Source organism: Sorex araneus, chromosome 10, assembly GCF_027595985.1.
Source record: "Sorex araneus isolate mSorAra2 chromosome 10, mSorAra2.pri, whole genome shotgun sequence".
Lineage (NCBI taxonomy): Eukaryota > Metazoa > Chordata > Mammalia > Eulipotyphla > Soricidae > Sorex > Sorex araneus.
This window is the reverse complement of record NC_073311.1, coordinates 67,724,283-67,742,664: the sequence shown is the minus strand read 5'-3', so window position 1 is coordinate 67,742,664 and position 18,382 is coordinate 67,724,283. Positions and strand designations below refer to the sequence as shown.

The window sequence follows — 18,382 nt, the reverse complement described above, 5'->3', positions numbered from 1 at the left end:
CCGTATTCAAGGCAAGCGCCCCACCTACTGAACTATTACTCTGGTCCTAAACAGATTTGAAATAAACAAAACTGTGTTTTTATTTTAGAAGCCACACCCAAAGGTGCTCTGGGCTTACTCCTGACTCTGTGCTCAGGGATTATGCCCGGCAGGGCTCGGGGAAGCATATGTACTGCCAGGGCTGCCAAGTCAGCCATGGGCAAGACAAGAGTCCGGCCTGCTGTATTGCCTCTCCAGCCTGTATGCTTCACGTGAACTAAACTGATGCGATTCCCCCCAATGTTCAAAAGCAGATATGCCAACCCAAATTCAAATCTCTGCCTTTCAGGTTTCATTTAATAAGCTGTATATTTCCAACTGCTTCTGTATTCATTCAGGAAGGAAATCTACTCGCTGGGTAGGCTCCAAACATTGCTAACATGATCTGTGTGAGAAAGGCAACAGAGTCCCTCCAGAAAATGGGCACACAGGCTAAGTGCCCACTGTCCTTCCCTCCTCCAGCAACCTAATTTCACAGGGCAGCTCATGGGGCAGGGTGAAAGGTCTTGCTAGCACATCACCTGGAACCTCTGGTCAACATGTCATTCTTCAAAAGGAAAACAACTCCAGGCAATGGTGAGAGAGCAGGCAGAGCAGGACAGGACCCTTGGCCTGGACCTTTGGGCCAGAGCTAAGCCTCTCCACCACCTCGGTCACATGCGTGGAACCTTACAGAGGCTCAGCAATGCAGGGTCCAGACTGGGGAGAGAAGCCAGGCCTCACTCCATGGGAGGTGTCTTGGGTGAGGGGCAGCACAGCCCAAGGGCTGCTGCCCTGCTGGGAGGGCTCAGCTCGAGCAGGTAGGAGCGGGCACAGGGGTGGGCCACACTGTGGGGCTCTGCAGGGCTGAGTGGAGAGCTCTGTTGAAGTCCCAGAGCAGGGAGGGTGCCCTGAGGAAGAGGACCACCCCCGAGTGGGGCAACAGTCTCCCCAGAGCCCCACCTGCATGCATGACTGCCACGTTGATAGACTGGAGAAAGGACCAGACAGAAGCAACAGAAACAAGGAACAAAGGGGAAATCTTCCCCTCCCATCTCCAGGGACTGAGGTTCTGCAGCTGCTCCCACCGCAGGGGTGAAGCGTAAGGACGCCTGCACCCACACAACCATTTGCCCGTTCGCCTCACAGGAAGATTTCCTTATTGCAACCATCCCCATACCAAGCCTCCCTGCCACTGTGACAGCCCCCACATGTTTAGGGCAGGCAGACCAAAGTGGGGATAAGCTCTGAGGTCTGAGTTCAATCCAGACCTACTCCTACTAGCTATGAGTTCACAGCTCGCAGAGTCTTAGCAGAGCAGGCCACTTGAACAGGAGCTGGTGCTTTTCACCCTGATTGGGGTATGTTCCTGGGACACAATGTTAGTGGGTGGTGCTGTTCCCAGAGCCTGAGATAAGTTCAGAACCACAGCGGTCCTTATACAGCGGCAAGACACTCAGGAGTTACCTCAAGCCATCAGCCACATGCAGGGCAACCCTGTGCTGCAGGGTCCTGGTGAGGCCGGTTGCATCCTGCTGCAGCAGGCGGTCCAGGGAGCCCCTGGAGGCCAATTCCATCACCAGCATGCGTGGACGGATCCCAGCTGCCAGCAGAGATATGAGGCTGGGGTGGTGGAGATGGCACAGCACCACCAGCTCCTGCAAAAATTGAGAGTCGTTTCAGGGAAAGTTGATCCATCCCCAAATTCCCTTCCTAAAGGTACCCACAAAGCCACCACTGCTCTGAGGAGACAGGGTTCAGAAAAATACCTCCTTTCCTTACAGAACTTTTGCATTTCCCATATTTTCAGGAAAAAGCATCAGGTTCTGAAACTCCACTTTGTTTCGGTTTTAAATTCTACTATGCTTTCTTGCACTGCTTTTAGCAGAATTTATAGTGAAAGGTCAGCACACACTGGTTCCACTAATGGGTTAAATCAACTTTGCCACATGACCATAAGGGCCAGCATCTGAACATCCACTGCTCATCCACCACCACTGGCCCTGAGCCTCCACCTTCACTGACTGGATGAAGGCCAGAAGTCTGCTGAGGACCAACCCTTCTCTTCATATTAGCATAGCCATGAAACTTATTCATTATTCAGAGAAGTGATTTACTGGGGCTGGAAATATAGTATAGCAATTAAGCACTTGCCTAGCATATGGCAAACTGAGTTTGATCCCAGGATCCCGTATTGTCCTCCAAGCCCCACCAGGAGTGATTCCTGAGCACAGACCCAGGAGTAAGCTCTGAGCATAACCAGGTATTGGACCAAAAAAGGAAAAAAATTATTGAAACGATGTGACTTTTAACATTTAATTTATTTAGATTAACATTCCAGAACATATTTTTAGTTAAGCCAAAAAAAATTAAGATAAGTGAATTGAAATTTCTGGTTGAATTATGGATTAAGATGACAGAAGTCATACTTTATTTAGATCTCTCCTCTCACCTTGACCTCTCCTCATTCCTGTAGTCAAGAAGGACTAATAGAGATGAATCCATACAAATACTGTAACAGAGCGGGCAATGGGGGACTAATTTGGACGTACTTAAGGGACTTACTTTTCCTGAGATAGTGGACACTGAAATCTCGAGGAGCCCACTGACTTCCCATAACCTTGGTCAGGGCAGGAATATGCAGAGTAGCATATTCTTACTGCAAAAATTATAAGATTTCAACCCTCTGCACCTAAAGACTCTGATTCCAGAGGCCTAACCCATTTTGGCATCCAGAGCAGCTTCTTACAGCAATGCATTGGGACTGTGAACTGGGCTATGCAATTTCTGGCAGAATTTTCCCTGGACTTTATAGAGAAATCCAAAACTTAACATCGCTTAATTGTCAGCAATGTGAAATGATTCCTTTTTAGCAGGTCTGACTTTGGGTGGAAACTCCAAACAATAACTGAGTTTTTTTGTTGAAATATTGAAGGTAATCAAAGTAGCAGCTATTTCCTTAGACTTTTAACTAAGCAATAGCCCCACGCCGGCCGAGAAAGAGAAAATATTCCTCTTTCCTGGTTGTTTCCCATTTTCGAGGAGAAACGAGGCGTGGCATCCACCATACTATGAGATGCGGGAAGGGGAGGAGGAGAAAAAAAAAAGGAAAAGGGAAAAGAAAAAAAGAGTTATGTACTTGGAGCAGTGGGGCTACATATCTCTTCATTCTAAGCAATGGAAAACTAATTATCAAATGCTTCCTTGGTAGTAGGGCTCTCTTTCTTGAGAGGAAACTCCAACAACAATAGTGAGTTTTGTGTTGAAATATGGAATGCAATCAAGGTAAAGAGAAAATGAAGTGAAATTCATCAATTATGCAGTTGGGGGTGGGGCAGGCAGGGGCGGGAGGTATACTGGGGTTTTTGGTGGTGGAATATGTGCACTGGTGAAGGGATGGGTGTTTGAATATTGTATAACTGAGACATAAGCCTGAGAACTTTGTAACTTTCCACATGGTGACTCAATAAAAAAAATTGTAAGATTTCTCAGATATAGATCTAAGAAAATTAGCACACATACTGTCCAGAAGCTTTGTTTGTTGAAAATAACTGGTGAGCTAACTCAGTGTAAGAAAAATCTTTGCTTAGCCAATAAATTGTACCATGCTCTTTTCCCATGGGGCCTGGTATGTAAGAGCTACAGAGAGCAGGCGTCCTTCCAGGTGGTGTAGCAGTTCCTGGCGTGTACAGGCTATTCTGAAGAGCATGGAGACAGTTCTTTAAAGACATTCCTCTATGTCTCGTGCTGGCCCAATCACAGGCTTCACACAGGGAAGCTCCAGGATGCAGTAGCAGGGTACACACTGACCAAGTCTTCATGTCCGTCCACACCAAAGTGCAGAACAGGGAACCTGAGGCTCTGCCCTGGGCCAAATCCAAGTTCCCTGGCTGCCAGAATCCACACCTTTGAGACATGGGGCTTTATTAAGACAATACAGAGGAGTTTGAGGACACGGGGGCTAGAAAGTGGTTCGGCCCAAATGGCTGTAAGGGTCAAACATGTCCAAATCATGGGCCTCTAGGCACTGTACTCCTGAAGCCTCAGAGCTGTCACCCCTCCCCCCCACACACCCCAGTCCTTGTTCCCCACTGCATACCACTATAAATCTTTTCCTTAACCCAAAAAAGAATCAAGAACTGTCTCATGGGATATTATGTGTGAACTCTGGTTCTTTAACAATCTAAGACCACAAAAATGGTAATGTCTCTCTTTCAATACTTCCTATACATAACTCTGACTCCTGAAACAAGAATTTTCAGAACACAGTTTTTCTGAAAATTTTTTCTAGGAGATAAAGACACAAACATTTTATTCTATTAAACATTAAAAAATGTAGATTTCATTATTAAACTCAAGGACACTCTGCATGAAATGTGGCCAATATTTGCAGCATCACAAATACATTCAAAACTAAAGTTCAGGGGACTTAAGATATACAATTTAATGTAATAAAATAATATAGTTCTTACTTGTCTTAACAGTCTAAGTGATGTATGCTTATTAAAAATCTTCACTGCCACTTCTTCTCCTTCATAGGTTGCTCGATAAACTGATCCAAAACTACCATCACCTTTTGTAAAGAAAGCACCACACAGTTAATCTGTACAAGCAGAAATGCTACAGAATCATCCACTGTCCCTGTGCTGTAGACCCAGAAGAAACCTGATGCTTATTCCTGAATCAGTCAGGCTCCTCCTTCTCCAGCCCTCACCCAGAGGCGCATCTCTAGTTGTCCTTGGTCTCTCTGCGTTATGGATATGGCTCTGTCAGTTCGTCTCCTCCGACTGAGGCCACATCTTTCCCTGGATGTGTGATATCTGGTCTTCACTCCAGCGTCTGTTCCCTCCTAGGTTCCATTTTGCAACTCTGACTTGGGGCTTCCAATCTACACTGCCTCAAATCTTAATTACACTTCATCAAAAGTCACTACTTCCACATACATTATTATTCTACCTCCTATTCACCTGATAAAAACAAAGCACAATTCTTTTTGGGGGTCCATCTAGAGCCAAGCCCAAGGGCAGTACACCTGAGAGTATTATGGCAGCTCAGCCCACAGTACTCTAGCAGGCACTCGTCACTCCCATCTGGTGCCCAGACGGAGTCTCCCACTCATCCTGCCACGCCTGACATGGATTTCCTGACAGCTATACAACTGAAGTGCCCTCTCATATTGAAAACAGATTATTCTGTATTGACCACTGTCCTCAAAAATCCCTTTACACAGGTGTTGGAAAATTTGTGACTGAAACACAATCATGAACAACTTTGTAACTGTGTAAAACACAAAAATTAAATTAAAAAAAAATCCCTTTACAGTTCTCTTCCAGATCTCTCCCCATAGGAGTCTGACATCCACTAAAAAACTGCTTAAAACATGTCTGGGTCTGCCTTCAAGGGCTCGAAGCTAAGTCCTGAGAGAAGCTGGCCATGAAAATTTTTTTTCTTTTATTTTCCAGGTAACAGTCGGTAATAAACAACTGAGGGTGAGAGTGACTGTTTCACACACCCAGATTATCCAGCATTTCCCTACACCTTCCATCTCAGGCCCCCAGGCCCTTGTTCCTCCGTTGTCGCTGTTGTGCTAGCCCACCCCTCATGTCCATCCCCACATTGTGCACAGTGAACTGCAGGTACAGGATACACAGAGCCCGAGGACAGCCACGGCCAACCCATGAGCTATTGTTCTCCTCTGACACATAGTGAATCTCTGTACAATATTTGGGTTTCTCATAGAATTTCCCTGAAGATGCTACCTGGTGGATATCTATGAATATAACTTATAGAAAAATCAAAAAGGAAATACAGTGTTAAATTCTGGTATTTCTAAAAAGCAAAAAAGGTGCCTCTAAGGGCTGGAGAGAGAGCGCACACAGTTTAAGGTACTTGTCTTTGCTTATAGCAACCCTGATTTGATCTCTAGCACCAAATGGTCCGCCTCTAGAAGTGCTACCGACTTGGCCCCTAGCATGCGCCAGGAGTAGTGCCTGACACAAAGGAGGGGAGGGGACGGGAGGAGAGGAGGGGAGGGGAGAGGGGAAGGGAAAGGGAGAGGAGGGGGGGTGGGGAGGGGAGGGAAAGGAAGAAACGAGAAATGAAAGAAGGAAAGGAGGGAGGGATATTGGGGATCTAGGCTTCAAAAATAAAAGCCTCTTCAGCCTAGATATTTTGTGTTTGATATTTCTGCATCTGTACTATTATTTTCAAAAGTACTATAATAAGTACATTTAAATATACATTATTTTGTTCAGAGTTGTGTATTAGAGAGACAAAAATGACAGATTTTTATGTCATATTTTTACCAGAGTGTAAACACATTTAAAATTTTATTTGTAAACTATCAGTTTTGTATTCTCTCATCCCTTCCATCCAACACTCAAAAAAATAATTAACCTTTAAAACCAGTCCATGGCAAATACTATTGGTTCTGGGGAAAAAAATGCCATTTACAGAAACCAAGAAGCTCAAGGGTCAGAGCAGGGTATGTGCACGCTGCGGGGAGATTAGGGCAGGGAACAGGGGAGTGGACCTCCACTTGCCTCTGGGCAGTTATCCATAATGACGGAAAAGGGGGGTGTGCAGGAAGAGAAACACACCACTAGGAGACACACACAGTTCCCAGCAGGAGCCGCAGACCTAGACTTTGTTGAAGTCCTTCTGTATCGGAGAGTCACTGCCCATTAGAAGAAAGTGTAGACTGCCACTGTTTCTGTGACAAGGTGGAAACTAAAAGTGGCCCGAAGGTGCCTCCCAGCCCAGCAATTCATGACCAGGAGCACTTTCTACTGAAGCTCTCTGGAAAAGAGTGACCTAGTCCTAAGACACAGACAATCCCATGCAGGTGCCTCTCCAGCAGGCTTAGCATGGATTTATTGCGACATCAGAGCATGCTCTGTTAGTGATACTTACTGCTGTCTGGGAGGGACAGTTCAGAGGCCTGAAACTTATTCCTGCCCAAAGGAAGACCAGACATCCCAGAGGGTCTGGGCCAAGACACAGACCAGGATATGCTGTGTTCCCAGCCCACCCAACCTTTGAACTTTTGCAAATACTTTCAATGGTCACACCTGGAGGGCTGGGGTTGGTGGGAGATGCTAGACTGTTTGGTGGACAGAGACCAGTGCTGTTAAGCACCCTAAATAGCACAGAACATGACTCCCACCCCACCACCAAGAATTATCCACCCATATTGACACTAGATCCCAGGTTTGGAAATTCATTGTCTATATTTTATTTATTTATTATCTATTTATTTTAAAATAAGCGTGGAATCTATGGGCTTATGAAACAAAATTCCTCCAAACTGGAGGAATGGAGAAGTGACATGAACATTTTCCTAAAGACACAATTAGTTTTCCTATATACACAATTAAGATGAAACTCAAGCACTTTAAAATTAACTCTGTAAACACTATTTCTATAGACATTACGCAGCTTGATTTTATAAATCTGAAATCCATCTTGAATGAAATAGGGGTATTTTAGGAGTTGTGTCTGGTGAGACTCCTCTACAGAGAACAGATTCTGAGCCTAGCCTGCACAGACTTGCTAATTAAGCCTGTTGTGAGATTTAGGCTCAGAGATGAAAGTTCAGCTGTTTGCCTAAGGCACTATCACTAACAGCTCTAATTACTTAGAGTGCCAAAACAGTCAGTCATGTTCAAGGTAAATTTCCAACAGGAAAAGAATCAAGGCACAAAGCAATTCATTTGCCTCTTGGTGCCATGGCCCAATTTTGGACATTTTTTTGGCTAATAATGATTTAACAGAATTATTTTAGGCATTTTTGCTGTAGAAACTTAAATTTTATGTAGACACTCATAACAAATGTTCCACAAACTTAAGTTTGTGGATTGTCTGCAAATATTTTACATTAAATGAGCCCAGTGACTCTCAGGACTTTGCGGAACCCAAGAATGTCACCAATAAAAGCCTCTGAGTTTTTGTCCCCAAGTCCATTTTTAAAATAGCTATTTTATGAGAATTCAGAATTGTCTTGAAAACTGCAGTGCAGTTAGTAGGGCACTTGCCTGCCTTGATGCGGCCATCCCAATGCAGCACCACATATGAGTCCACTAAGCACTGCCAGGAGTGATCCCTGAATGCAGGGCCAGAAAAAAGCCTGGGAGTGGCCCCAAGCCAGAAACAACAACACTGCTACTGTGACCACAGAGAGATGGCTCCTCTTTCACCTGTAGTCCTGTTGAGACTAAAATCGTGCATTCTTAGCTGCAAACTTCCTTCTCTGATTCCACTGCCCAGCATTTAGGGCAAATGGGAGACATGTCTCATGGACACGGGTGTGCCCATCGCAGCCCTCTCCTCACATGCGTCAGACTCAAGTACGGTGTGGAAAGGAAATCGCTATCTGTATCAGGGCAGGACATCAAGCTATGTCACTCTGAAGGAGAAGCATTCGCACAAGAATATGGAGACACTAACAGCTATGACAATATAATGACTGCATTTGAATCCTTATAAAGCATAAAGAAATACTTCACCCTAACATTTGTCTTCAACCCAACAAAAATAGTTACCTAAGAGATATTCTGGAGCTTGTTCAAATTCAAGTTCATCATTATTCAACATAATATTTCTTGGCAGGTCAGCCAAAATCAAGTCAGGGGCTATCTGAGATATTGGAATGGTGAGCTTCGGGTGGTCTGGGTTTATGAGAAGGTCTCCTGAGAAGCACATAAATAAACCTTTTTAAAAATAAATGATCAATGATGTACACAAAGTTGTGTTTTTGACTAATAAAATTAATGACAAATTTTCTATATTTCTAATTCACCTTCTAGGTACCTGAACAATAGTATCATCCTCTACAAACACTGAAAACATGTAAAAGTTTCAATTAGTATTTCTCTGGAATTAAAGAAAATTCATTTAGGTTCATCCATCAGAATTAGAATTCGGAACAGCCTCTGCAAGCTGATGTGTGATGGATGATTCTGCTGTCCAGGCACATCCAGGCACATGTCCTGTGTGCAATAAGGACGTGGTTCCCAGGCATCAGCTAGTCAAGTCCTTGTACCATTTCTCTGAGGCAGCCTGGCTGGTCTCCTTTCTCACAGGTGAGGTTAATGCAGCTAAGTCAGTTTCCAAACTCTTAAAGCATGACTTTTCTGAATCTAGAGATTAGTACTGCTAATAAGTATAATTTTTAGTATTTAACTGGTAATATATATAATTATTTTCTGAACTGTTATGATAATTAAAGCAGTTAGCTTCAGACTAGTTCCTTGAAAGGGAGAATACTTTTATGTGGCAGGAGTCACTTAAACCAAATCCAAAGGGCACCACAAAACACCTATAAGTAGTCCCTACACACACCTTGTTCAGCCTTCTTCATCAAGTCATCCAGCAGTATTTTTTGATGCTCTTCACCATCATTAAAACTATATAATGCCCATTTCTTCAACAAAGTTTCTCCTTCACCACAAATATCAATCTCCAGCAACCCAGGAAACCATTCTTCCATAAGGGAGTCAATGTGGTCCACAACTTGACCCAAGAGCACACAGCCTGCACAACCCAAAGGAGAGTCATCAGTACCTTGTTTAAGCAGGTGCTGCTGCAAGCAGGGAAGGAAACCACAAAGCCATGCTGAAGATTTTTCTCATGGCCTTACCTTTTCTACACGAAGGAACAGTGATTTTTAAGAAGCTCTCGGGGTGATTGTCAAAGGCTTCGGAGCCCACGAGGCAATAAGCTTCAGGAGACCAATTCAAGTAGACGCCTTGTCGCCAGTACATTCTGTTTGGGCGAAGAGCTCGCTCTGGGAGAAGGTTAAGTGGATCAAAATATATCATTTATGTGTTCAAAAAAGTGAATAAGGCGCTCTCTCACCACGTGCATTCCGTGGCCAGGAGCCGCGTCCCCACCCCAGCCTGCAGCCACCGCCAACAGACGCATGAAGGAGAGAACAGGGCCACCAGGCTGGCTGGTGATCGGTCGTCGTTTATTCCGATCTTGGCCCCGCAGTTTATTCCATTCTCCTCATGCGCCTGTTCCAGTCTCACTGAGCACCCAGTTCCAGTCTCCCACTGCTCCTCATTCCCGTCTCCTCCTTTCCCCTGCTACTCTCCTCTCGCCCAGTCTCGCTGCCTTCGGCAAGAGCCCAACCTCCAGAGCTGGGGGTCGCAACGACACCTAGGTCAGACTGCACAACCACGTGTGTGTAAAGCCCTTCCTTCTGGGAAAGCTCTTCTAAGACAAAGATCTCTCCTGCCAGGAGACCTGCCCAAGGGCGGAATAGTTCATCTAAGGACATACTCCTCCTTTCCTTAGTCCATAAACAATCATCTTAGATTCGCTTCCTAATAAGCGTCCTAGTCATTTTGTATGTACACAGTAAGAGATACATTAAGCTTATAGGGTGGCTCTCCTGGGGACACCTCGCTATAGACCCCAGACTATAGTCCTCAGGCAAGATTGTTCCTTCCTAACCCCAGAAGGGTCCTTGTCCAGTCACTTCTCTTTGGGTCATGACAGAATTTGTCCACGACCGTGTTCTTAACTTATTACGAGTTTTATGGCAGTCGGCCTGTCCGTTTTGATGCCAGGGTAGCTTATAGCTTGCCCTGAGTCCATCCAGTCCCTTCATGGGGACCCTGCTTTGGGGGTGCTGGGAACTAAGGGCAACTGAGGCTTAAGTTGAGAACTATAACAGATGCCCAGGAGTAAATATTATTTAGAGTCAATTAACTCCCAAGTTACAAAAGCGTAGCATTAACTGTCTTCCTGTGTCTATACGGAATGGGCATTGCTCAAAAGTAAACTGCAAAGGACATAGCATAAAAGAGAAAAGCAATATTTTACTTACAAATATGAACTCCAGAGTCCTTATAAGGATCTGACCTGACCTTGCAAGTCACAGGGTCTGATTTGGGGATATGGGTGATTCACAGATAGGGGAAGTAGAGCACAGAGGAGAGGTTAAAGATAAACAGGGGGGAATGGGAGTGCCTCAGGAGCACTGTGAATGGAGTAAAACAATAAACCTAAGCTCCCGGCAACCAGGGAGAAATGACAAACCAATGTTATCCTACAATCATTGACTAACTATCAATCATACCACTTCTTTCTGATGAAACAACTGCACTCACCCTGAGCACAGGCTCTGAGAGAAACAAAGAAATGCTTGCTTTGATACAATGTATTGGAGTCGTTGGTGAAAAGGGTCCTTACCCTGAGGTACTACTTGCAATATTAACCATTTTACCCATAATTTTCAATAAAAGAAATAAAATGCCCCACCAATAAATTAAGATAGGTTTGGGGTTTATAGTGTTAGGTAATTTAATATGTTTAAGAAAGAAAAAATTATAAATAAATTTTCATAACTTTTAAGAAGAAGTTGGTGAAATGTGTACCTCCTGAGCTGTTTAATGCAATATGTTTACTGATATGTTGATGAATTGCCTCTAAGACAAAGGCTTTTATTCCAGTACTCAGTAACACTTGTAGCACTGTAGCACTGTATCCATTTGTTCACTGATTTGCTCGAGTGGGCACCAGTAATGTCTCCATTGTGAAACTTGTTGTTACTGTTTCTTGCATATCGAATATGCCAACAGGGAGCTTGCCAGGCTCTGCCGTGCGGGTGGGATACTCTCAGTAGCTTGCCGGGCTCTCCAAGAGGGATGGAGGAATCGAATCCGGGTTGGCCATGTGCAAGGCAAACTCCCTACCCGCTGTGCTATCGCTCTAGCCCTTGTGTAACAGTAATTTTTTTAAATGATACTTTCTCTTTAATGCATTAAGGAATCTTTAGAAGGACACACTAACATTATAAATACTTGGTTTTTTACTGTAAATTCTCAGATATCTTACTGCCTGTGCCAAAAGTCAGATGGTCTGAATCTGAGTGAAACACTCCAATTTGCATCGCCATTTACAATTTGTGCTTATTTATTCTTCTGTCTGAGGGTATGCACATGCATGCATGTGTTTAAACCAAGAACTTCTAGTAATATCGCCTTTCAGAAAGCTTACTTTTAGGCTAAAATGGTTGGGAAAGCAAGATACTTTCACTTGTAAATGTGTCTAAGAGAGGGACGAATAGACTTTGAAGAACTGAGAAGTTTCTTCTTGACAACACAGTTTATATGTATATATATATATTAGTTTTTGGCCAATGTGAGGTTTTTAGGGGGTTACCTAAACATTTTAACAGTTTCCTTATCAGTTGCCTTACAACTGATAATATTTTCTGGTTATCATTTTACCAGTAAGGCAAATTCTTGGAATGGACAAATTAATTTTAATATGTATCCCCCACCCCTACAACTTTCCCTGAATACTATCATTAAATACATACCTCTTCCTGAAAGCATGTAAGGTGAAATTTCTAGTAATCGATTGATTAATCTTGACCAAAATCCCATTGGGAAATAAGGCATTTCATAGAGCCGAATGATAATTTCAGAGTTCTCACAATGGGGAAGCTCAATCACTGGTCTGTGATCAGAGAGACTAGACGAAGAAATAGCACAGTCATACATTTCACACCTGCTGACCAAAGAACTTCAACACACGAAATCAGTGAATTCTAGGTAAGTACTTGAAATGCAAATTTTCGTAATGTTCTTTGCTTCTGTCAAAAACTCAATGATTCAAATGCATATTCAGGTGTAGCAGACACGGAATATTTTTAATAATATTATACAAAAATAATATTAATAAGAGTAAGTAAATACAGTTATGCTAAGTAAGTATGAAGATAATAATAAGACTGGAAAAAATACACATCATAGAAAAAACCTACATCTTTTTTTAGAACTGGCTGCCATCATTAATCAACACAGTAAGTCTTTTTCAATGTTCAATTACAATTCCACATTTTCCAAAGCAAAACAAAGTTCTATACTACAGGGTTAGAACTTTGGTCTCTGCTGTGATGCCACCTCTCCTCAGATCACCAAGCACTCCCACAAATTAATGGAGACAGCACCACCATTGTTTACATGCAGCCTTCCCTGCATAACTCTCAGCACTGTAGAGAAGACACACACCCTAAAATTATAAATATTAATCATATACAAATCTTATGTAAATATCAGCACCATGTAAAAATTATATACGCTACATATTTTTATTAAAATAAAATTAATCATTATATATTAATAGTCAATGGCAAACCAGATAGTTATCATACATATAAAACGTAATTTACTGGTTTTAAGCTATCAAATTCAATGTTTATTTTAAAAGTGAACAGTGTGGGACTGGAGCAATAACACAGTGGGTAGGGCATTTGCCTTGCACATGGCTAACCCGGGTCTGATTCCCAGCATCCCATATGCTCCCCTAGGCACCGCCAGGAGTAATTCCTGAGTACAGAGCCAGGAGTAACCCTTGAGCATCGCTGATGTGACCCAAAAAGAAAAAAAAAGTGAACAGTGTATGTTCACTGAAATTTTACACCCAAAATCTTTTAAAAAGTAGTACATCTGCTACAGAACAAAGTTATTTTGACAACCAAAACAACATATAATTATTTTACAGAATTTTCTTAGGGTAAACTTTAAATTTTTATTTACCTGCTTGGAACCAGCAAATTATCCTCTCCTATTGGCAAGGCAATCTGGAATTTCTCTAGGAGTTTAAAGTATTGCGACATGTAGTTCTTCGGAAATCTCTTCTTCTTTGAAAGAAACCTTTCCACATCTCTACGTGAAATAATTCCTTTGGGGTGCTTTGGGCAACCTTCTACCACTTTCACTGTCAAAATCTGTAAGATTTATTAAGCTTATAAATAATCACCCAAATTTCTTTTTCTGTTGTTGTTGGTTTTGGGGTCACACCCAGTAGTGCTCATGAATCACACTCCTAGCAGGGTTTGGAAAACCATATCCAGTGTCAGGGATCAAACCTGAGTTAGAGGTGAGCAAAGAAAATACCTTATCCACTGTTCTCTCTCTCTGGTCCCAAAAACCAGAACCTGTTTCCCAGAAGTCTGTAGTTAAAAGTACTCTAAGTAGTATCGTCACTTAGTGAAATGATCCCAAAAAATGTCAATACTGTTAAATACAATGCATGAGTAATTTTTCTGGCAACCATGCAGCCATAAAACCCAGTGGGGCAACCACATCCTCCCCCCAAAAAAAACATTTATTGAACTAAAGAAATTAATTCAGATCAGAAATTCATGAGACCTGTCATCAATGAACCTCACGTTTTCCCTATCTCCAAAGAACAAACAGATCCAATAGCTCATGTCCCTGTTGCAGCCTCATCAATAATGCATGCCTAGGGGTCAAAGTGATAGTACATCGTGTAAGGTGCTTTCACTGCACGTGGTCAACCTGGGTTTGATCCCTAGCACCCCACCAAGGTCCCCACCAGGAGTGGTCTCTGAATACTGAGCAAGGAGTAAACCCTGAGCACTGCCAGGTGTGACCTCAAAATAAAATAAAATGAAAAAACAAAAATAATATACATGTAGGGAAATCACTTTCCAGACCTCACATTTGCCATGGTCACAAGGAGTGCCCACTTAAGCAAAAGTTCAGACAGCACACTCCTGCGATTCTCAGACACGGCTCTACAAGGCACATATTTGAGTCAAAGTAGAGGCCTGAGATGAGGCTATGGAGACTTATTTCATGAGCCATTCCGAGGATTCAGAGATTTCCTCTGAGCTCTGGTCACTGTCAAAGGAGTTAGAAGTGAGAGCCTGTTCAAACCCAGGCTTCCCTGACTGAGAGACTATCACATGTGAAATTCACTTCCATGAGTGCATCATAGTGTCTGATTCTAAGATTCTCAGGAGCATGGATGAAGAGAGATGTGGGGTCATAAGGGCATGAAAAAACAAAGTTGTGGTGATTTTGTACCCGTGGAACATAGGACAATTTCCTGGTAGACTTTCACGATATAGGTGACAAGATGCTACTGATATGTATAGGTGGAGGTCTAAGATGCTACTCAGCAGTTTACAATGCACCACTCAAAAGCAAACAACCACACTGAGAAAACCAACTCAGTGCTGTCTTGAGACAACGCTGGAAGGCAGTAGTCACAACTAACCAGACTCAACTCAGCAGCACTGGAGTATCATTGGGGGAATAATGCATGTTCCATAATAAACATACATGGAGGAAAGGAGGGCAAGAGCATGTCATGCAAAGCTCTCAGAACCTGTTTGGAGCCCACCAAACAATGGGCTCCCACCAACATTCCCACCAACAGCAAAGCCCCACTAGTGTATAGACACTTTTCAAGCCTCTTTTCTTTGATCTGTATTTTCCCCAAGATTGTCATGCAGCTCTGACTCATTTTATTTAGCAGAGTACAGAAATCTTCAGGACAAAGAATAGATGAGGGACCTCACCTGAATTGCAGAGAGAAACTGTCCAGAGTGAGACTGGTCCATAGTCAACAGACTCCAAGAGCCTCTGGTGAGAGGGGGACACTGATGGTGAACTAGAGGGTTCCACCTCTGTACTACCACAGCAACATGAAGGAACAGTGCAGATCCCCATCAGGAGGAGTGGATGAAGAAAAGATCCCTGAAGTCTCAACAGGGAGTATGTATTTACAATCTTTCAGATAAAGAATTCAGAGATGAAATGTTGAGGATGTTCAATGAACTCAAAGAACCGGTGGAACAGGCATCTAGTAAATTAAAGGAGGACATGAAAGAAACAATGGAACATACAGCCAATAAAATACAGTAATTAATGACAGTAGAAACAAGAAAGCTACAAACAGAAGTGTCACTAATAATTCAGTAGATGAAATAAAAAAATACTCAGTGGGTGCCCTCAACAGTAGAATGACAACAGCCGAAGACAGAATCAGTGAGCTTGACGATAAGCTGCAGAAAGCATACAGGGAACAACAATGGGGAAAGACCTCAAAATAGCTCTAGCAAGAACCAGAGACCTAGAGGATGAACTCAAGAGGAACAACATAAGAATCACTGGAGTACAAGAAGTACAGGGAGGCAACCCCAATGAAGTAGCAACAGTTAAAGATATCATTGCTAAGAAGTTCCCAGAGCTGAAAAATGCAGGCATCCAGATCCAAGGAGCCTTGAAAGGTATCAGCTAAAAGAGACCCTAATAATAAACTCCAAGACATATCATAATCAGAATGATAGATACCACAGATAGAGACAAAATACATCAAGCAGCAAGGTCAAAGAGGAAAATCACATACAAAGGAACACCCGTTAGATTTACAGCAGACTTATCAGAAGAAACTATCTGAGCCCAAAGACAATGGTAATGAAAAACTCAATGAAATGGACACCTCACCAAGAATACTTTATCTGGTTAAACTCTCACTCAAACTTGAAGGAATAATACACCATTTCATGGATAAACAACAGCTCAGGAACTTCATCGATTCAAAACAAACCTTAAAAGAAGGACTAAAGGGGTGACTGTAAGACAAGAAAAACCCATATAACAAACCTCTACAGAAAGATGGAACAAAACCCCATGACAATAATCTCCCTCAATGTCAATGGTCTAAATGCACCAATTAGGAGACACAGAGTGGAAAATGGATTAAAATATTGAATCCAACATTCTGCTGCCTACAAGAAACACATCTAAACAGTCAGAGCAAACACAGACTCAAAGTCAAAGGATGGAAAACAATCCTTCAATACTGCCCCATATTCTCTCTACTTTTGGACATTATGGCTTGCAACACAGACACTGAGAGGTCATCACGTTAGGTCCATTATCTACTTTCAGCATGCATCTCCCATCCCAGCTGGTTCCTCCAGCCATCATTTTCTTAGTGATCCCTTCTCTATTCCATCTGCCTTCTCCCCTCTGCTCATGAAGCAGTATTCCAGCTATGGGGCAATCCCCCTGGCCCTTATATCTACTGTCCTTGGGTGTCAGCCTCATGTGATGCTACTCTACACTCCACAAATGAGTGCAGTCCCTCTATGTCTGCCCCTCTCCTTCTGACTCATTTCACTTAGCATGATACTCTCTATGTCTATCCATTTATAAAGAAATTTCATGACTTCACCTCTCCTAAGAGCTGCATAGTACTCCATTGTATAGATGTACCAAAGTTTCTTTAACCAGTCATCTGTTTTATGTCACTCGGGTTGTTTCCATATTTTGGCTGTTGTGAACAGTGCTGCAATGAATATATAGGTACAGATGTCATTTCTACTGTACTCTTTTGCATCCTCGGGATATATTCCCAGAAGTGGTATTGCAGGGTCATATGGAAGCTCAATTTCTAGTTTTTGAAGGACTGTCTATATTGTTTTCCAGATTGTTCAGAAAGGCTGAACCAGTCGGTATTCCCACCAACAGTGAAGGAGCATTCCTTTTACCCCACATCCACACCAGCACTGGTTGCTTTTGTTCTATTGAATGTGTGCCAGTCTCTGTGGAGTGAGATGATATCTCATTGTTGTTTTGATTTGCATCTCCCTGATGACTAGGGATTTGGAGCATTTTTTCATGTGCCTTTGGGCCATTTGTATTTCTTTTTTGAGGAAACTTCTGTTCATTTCTTCTCCCCATTTTTTGATGGGGTTGGAGGTTTTTTCTTATACAATTCTATAAGTGTCTTGTATATCCTTGATATTAATCCCTTATCAGATGGGTATTGGGTAAATATTCTTTCCCATTCTGTGGGTTCTTTCTGTATTTTGGTCACTGTTTCTTTTGAAGTGCAGAAGCTTCTTAGTTTGATGTAGTCCCATTTGTTTATGTTTGCTTCCACTTGCATGGTCAGTGCTGTTTCATCCTTAAAGATGCTTTTAGCTTCAATGTCATAGAGAGTTCTGCCTACGAACCTTATAGATTCATGTCTGATATTGAGGTCTTTAACCTACTTTGATCTGACTTTTGTGCCTGGCATTAGACAGAGGTCAGAGTTCACTTTTTTGCAGGTAGCTATCCAGTTTTCCCAGCATCACTTGTTGAAGAGGCTTTCCTTGTTCCACTTTGCATTTCTTGCTCCTTTGTGTATGACTGAGACTTAAACCTGAAAGCTTTGTAACTTTTCTCATTGTGATTCAATAAAAAAAATTAATTTAATTTAAAAATTAAAAAAAAAGAGGACATGTGGAAATGGAAACACATGCCCTGCTCATGGGCTGGGAGAATTAACATTATCAAAATGGCAATACTCCCCAAAGCATTATACAGATTAAATGTTATCTCTATAAGAGTATCCATGTCATTCTTCAAAGAAATTGATCAAATACTTCTGAAATTCATATGGAACAACATGCCCCCATGAATAGCTAAAGCAATTCTTGGGGGAAAAAAAAGATGAGAGGCATTACCTTCCCCAACCTCAAACTGTACTACAAAGTGGTAATGATTAAAACAGCATGGTGCTGGAACAAAGACATAGCTGCAGACCA

At 42.5% G+C, this 18,382-nt stretch overlaps 1 protein-coding gene across 1 annotated transcript in view; it reads right to left on the bottom strand.

Annotated features, from left to right (window-relative positions):
- The window catches only part of LRRK2 (leucine rich repeat kinase 2), a 143,107-nt gene that overhangs the window by 52,630 nt on the left and 72,095 nt on the right, over positions 1-18,382 (bottom strand). The window contains exons 34-40 of the mRNA XM_055118275.1: positions 13,569-13,759; positions 12,347-12,501; positions 9,656-9,802; positions 9,358-9,549; positions 8,559-8,705; positions 4,491-4,591; positions 1,486-1,676 (exon numbers count right to left, since the gene is read on the bottom strand). Of these exons, the coding sequence (XP_054974250.1) occupies positions 1,486-1,676; positions 4,491-4,591; positions 8,559-8,705; positions 9,358-9,549; positions 9,656-9,802; positions 12,347-12,501; positions 13,569-13,759 (1,124 nt within the window). The remainder of the gene's footprint in view (positions 1-1,485; positions 1,677-4,490; positions 4,592-8,558; positions 8,706-9,357; positions 9,550-9,655; positions 9,803-12,346; positions 12,502-13,568; positions 13,760-18,382) is intronic.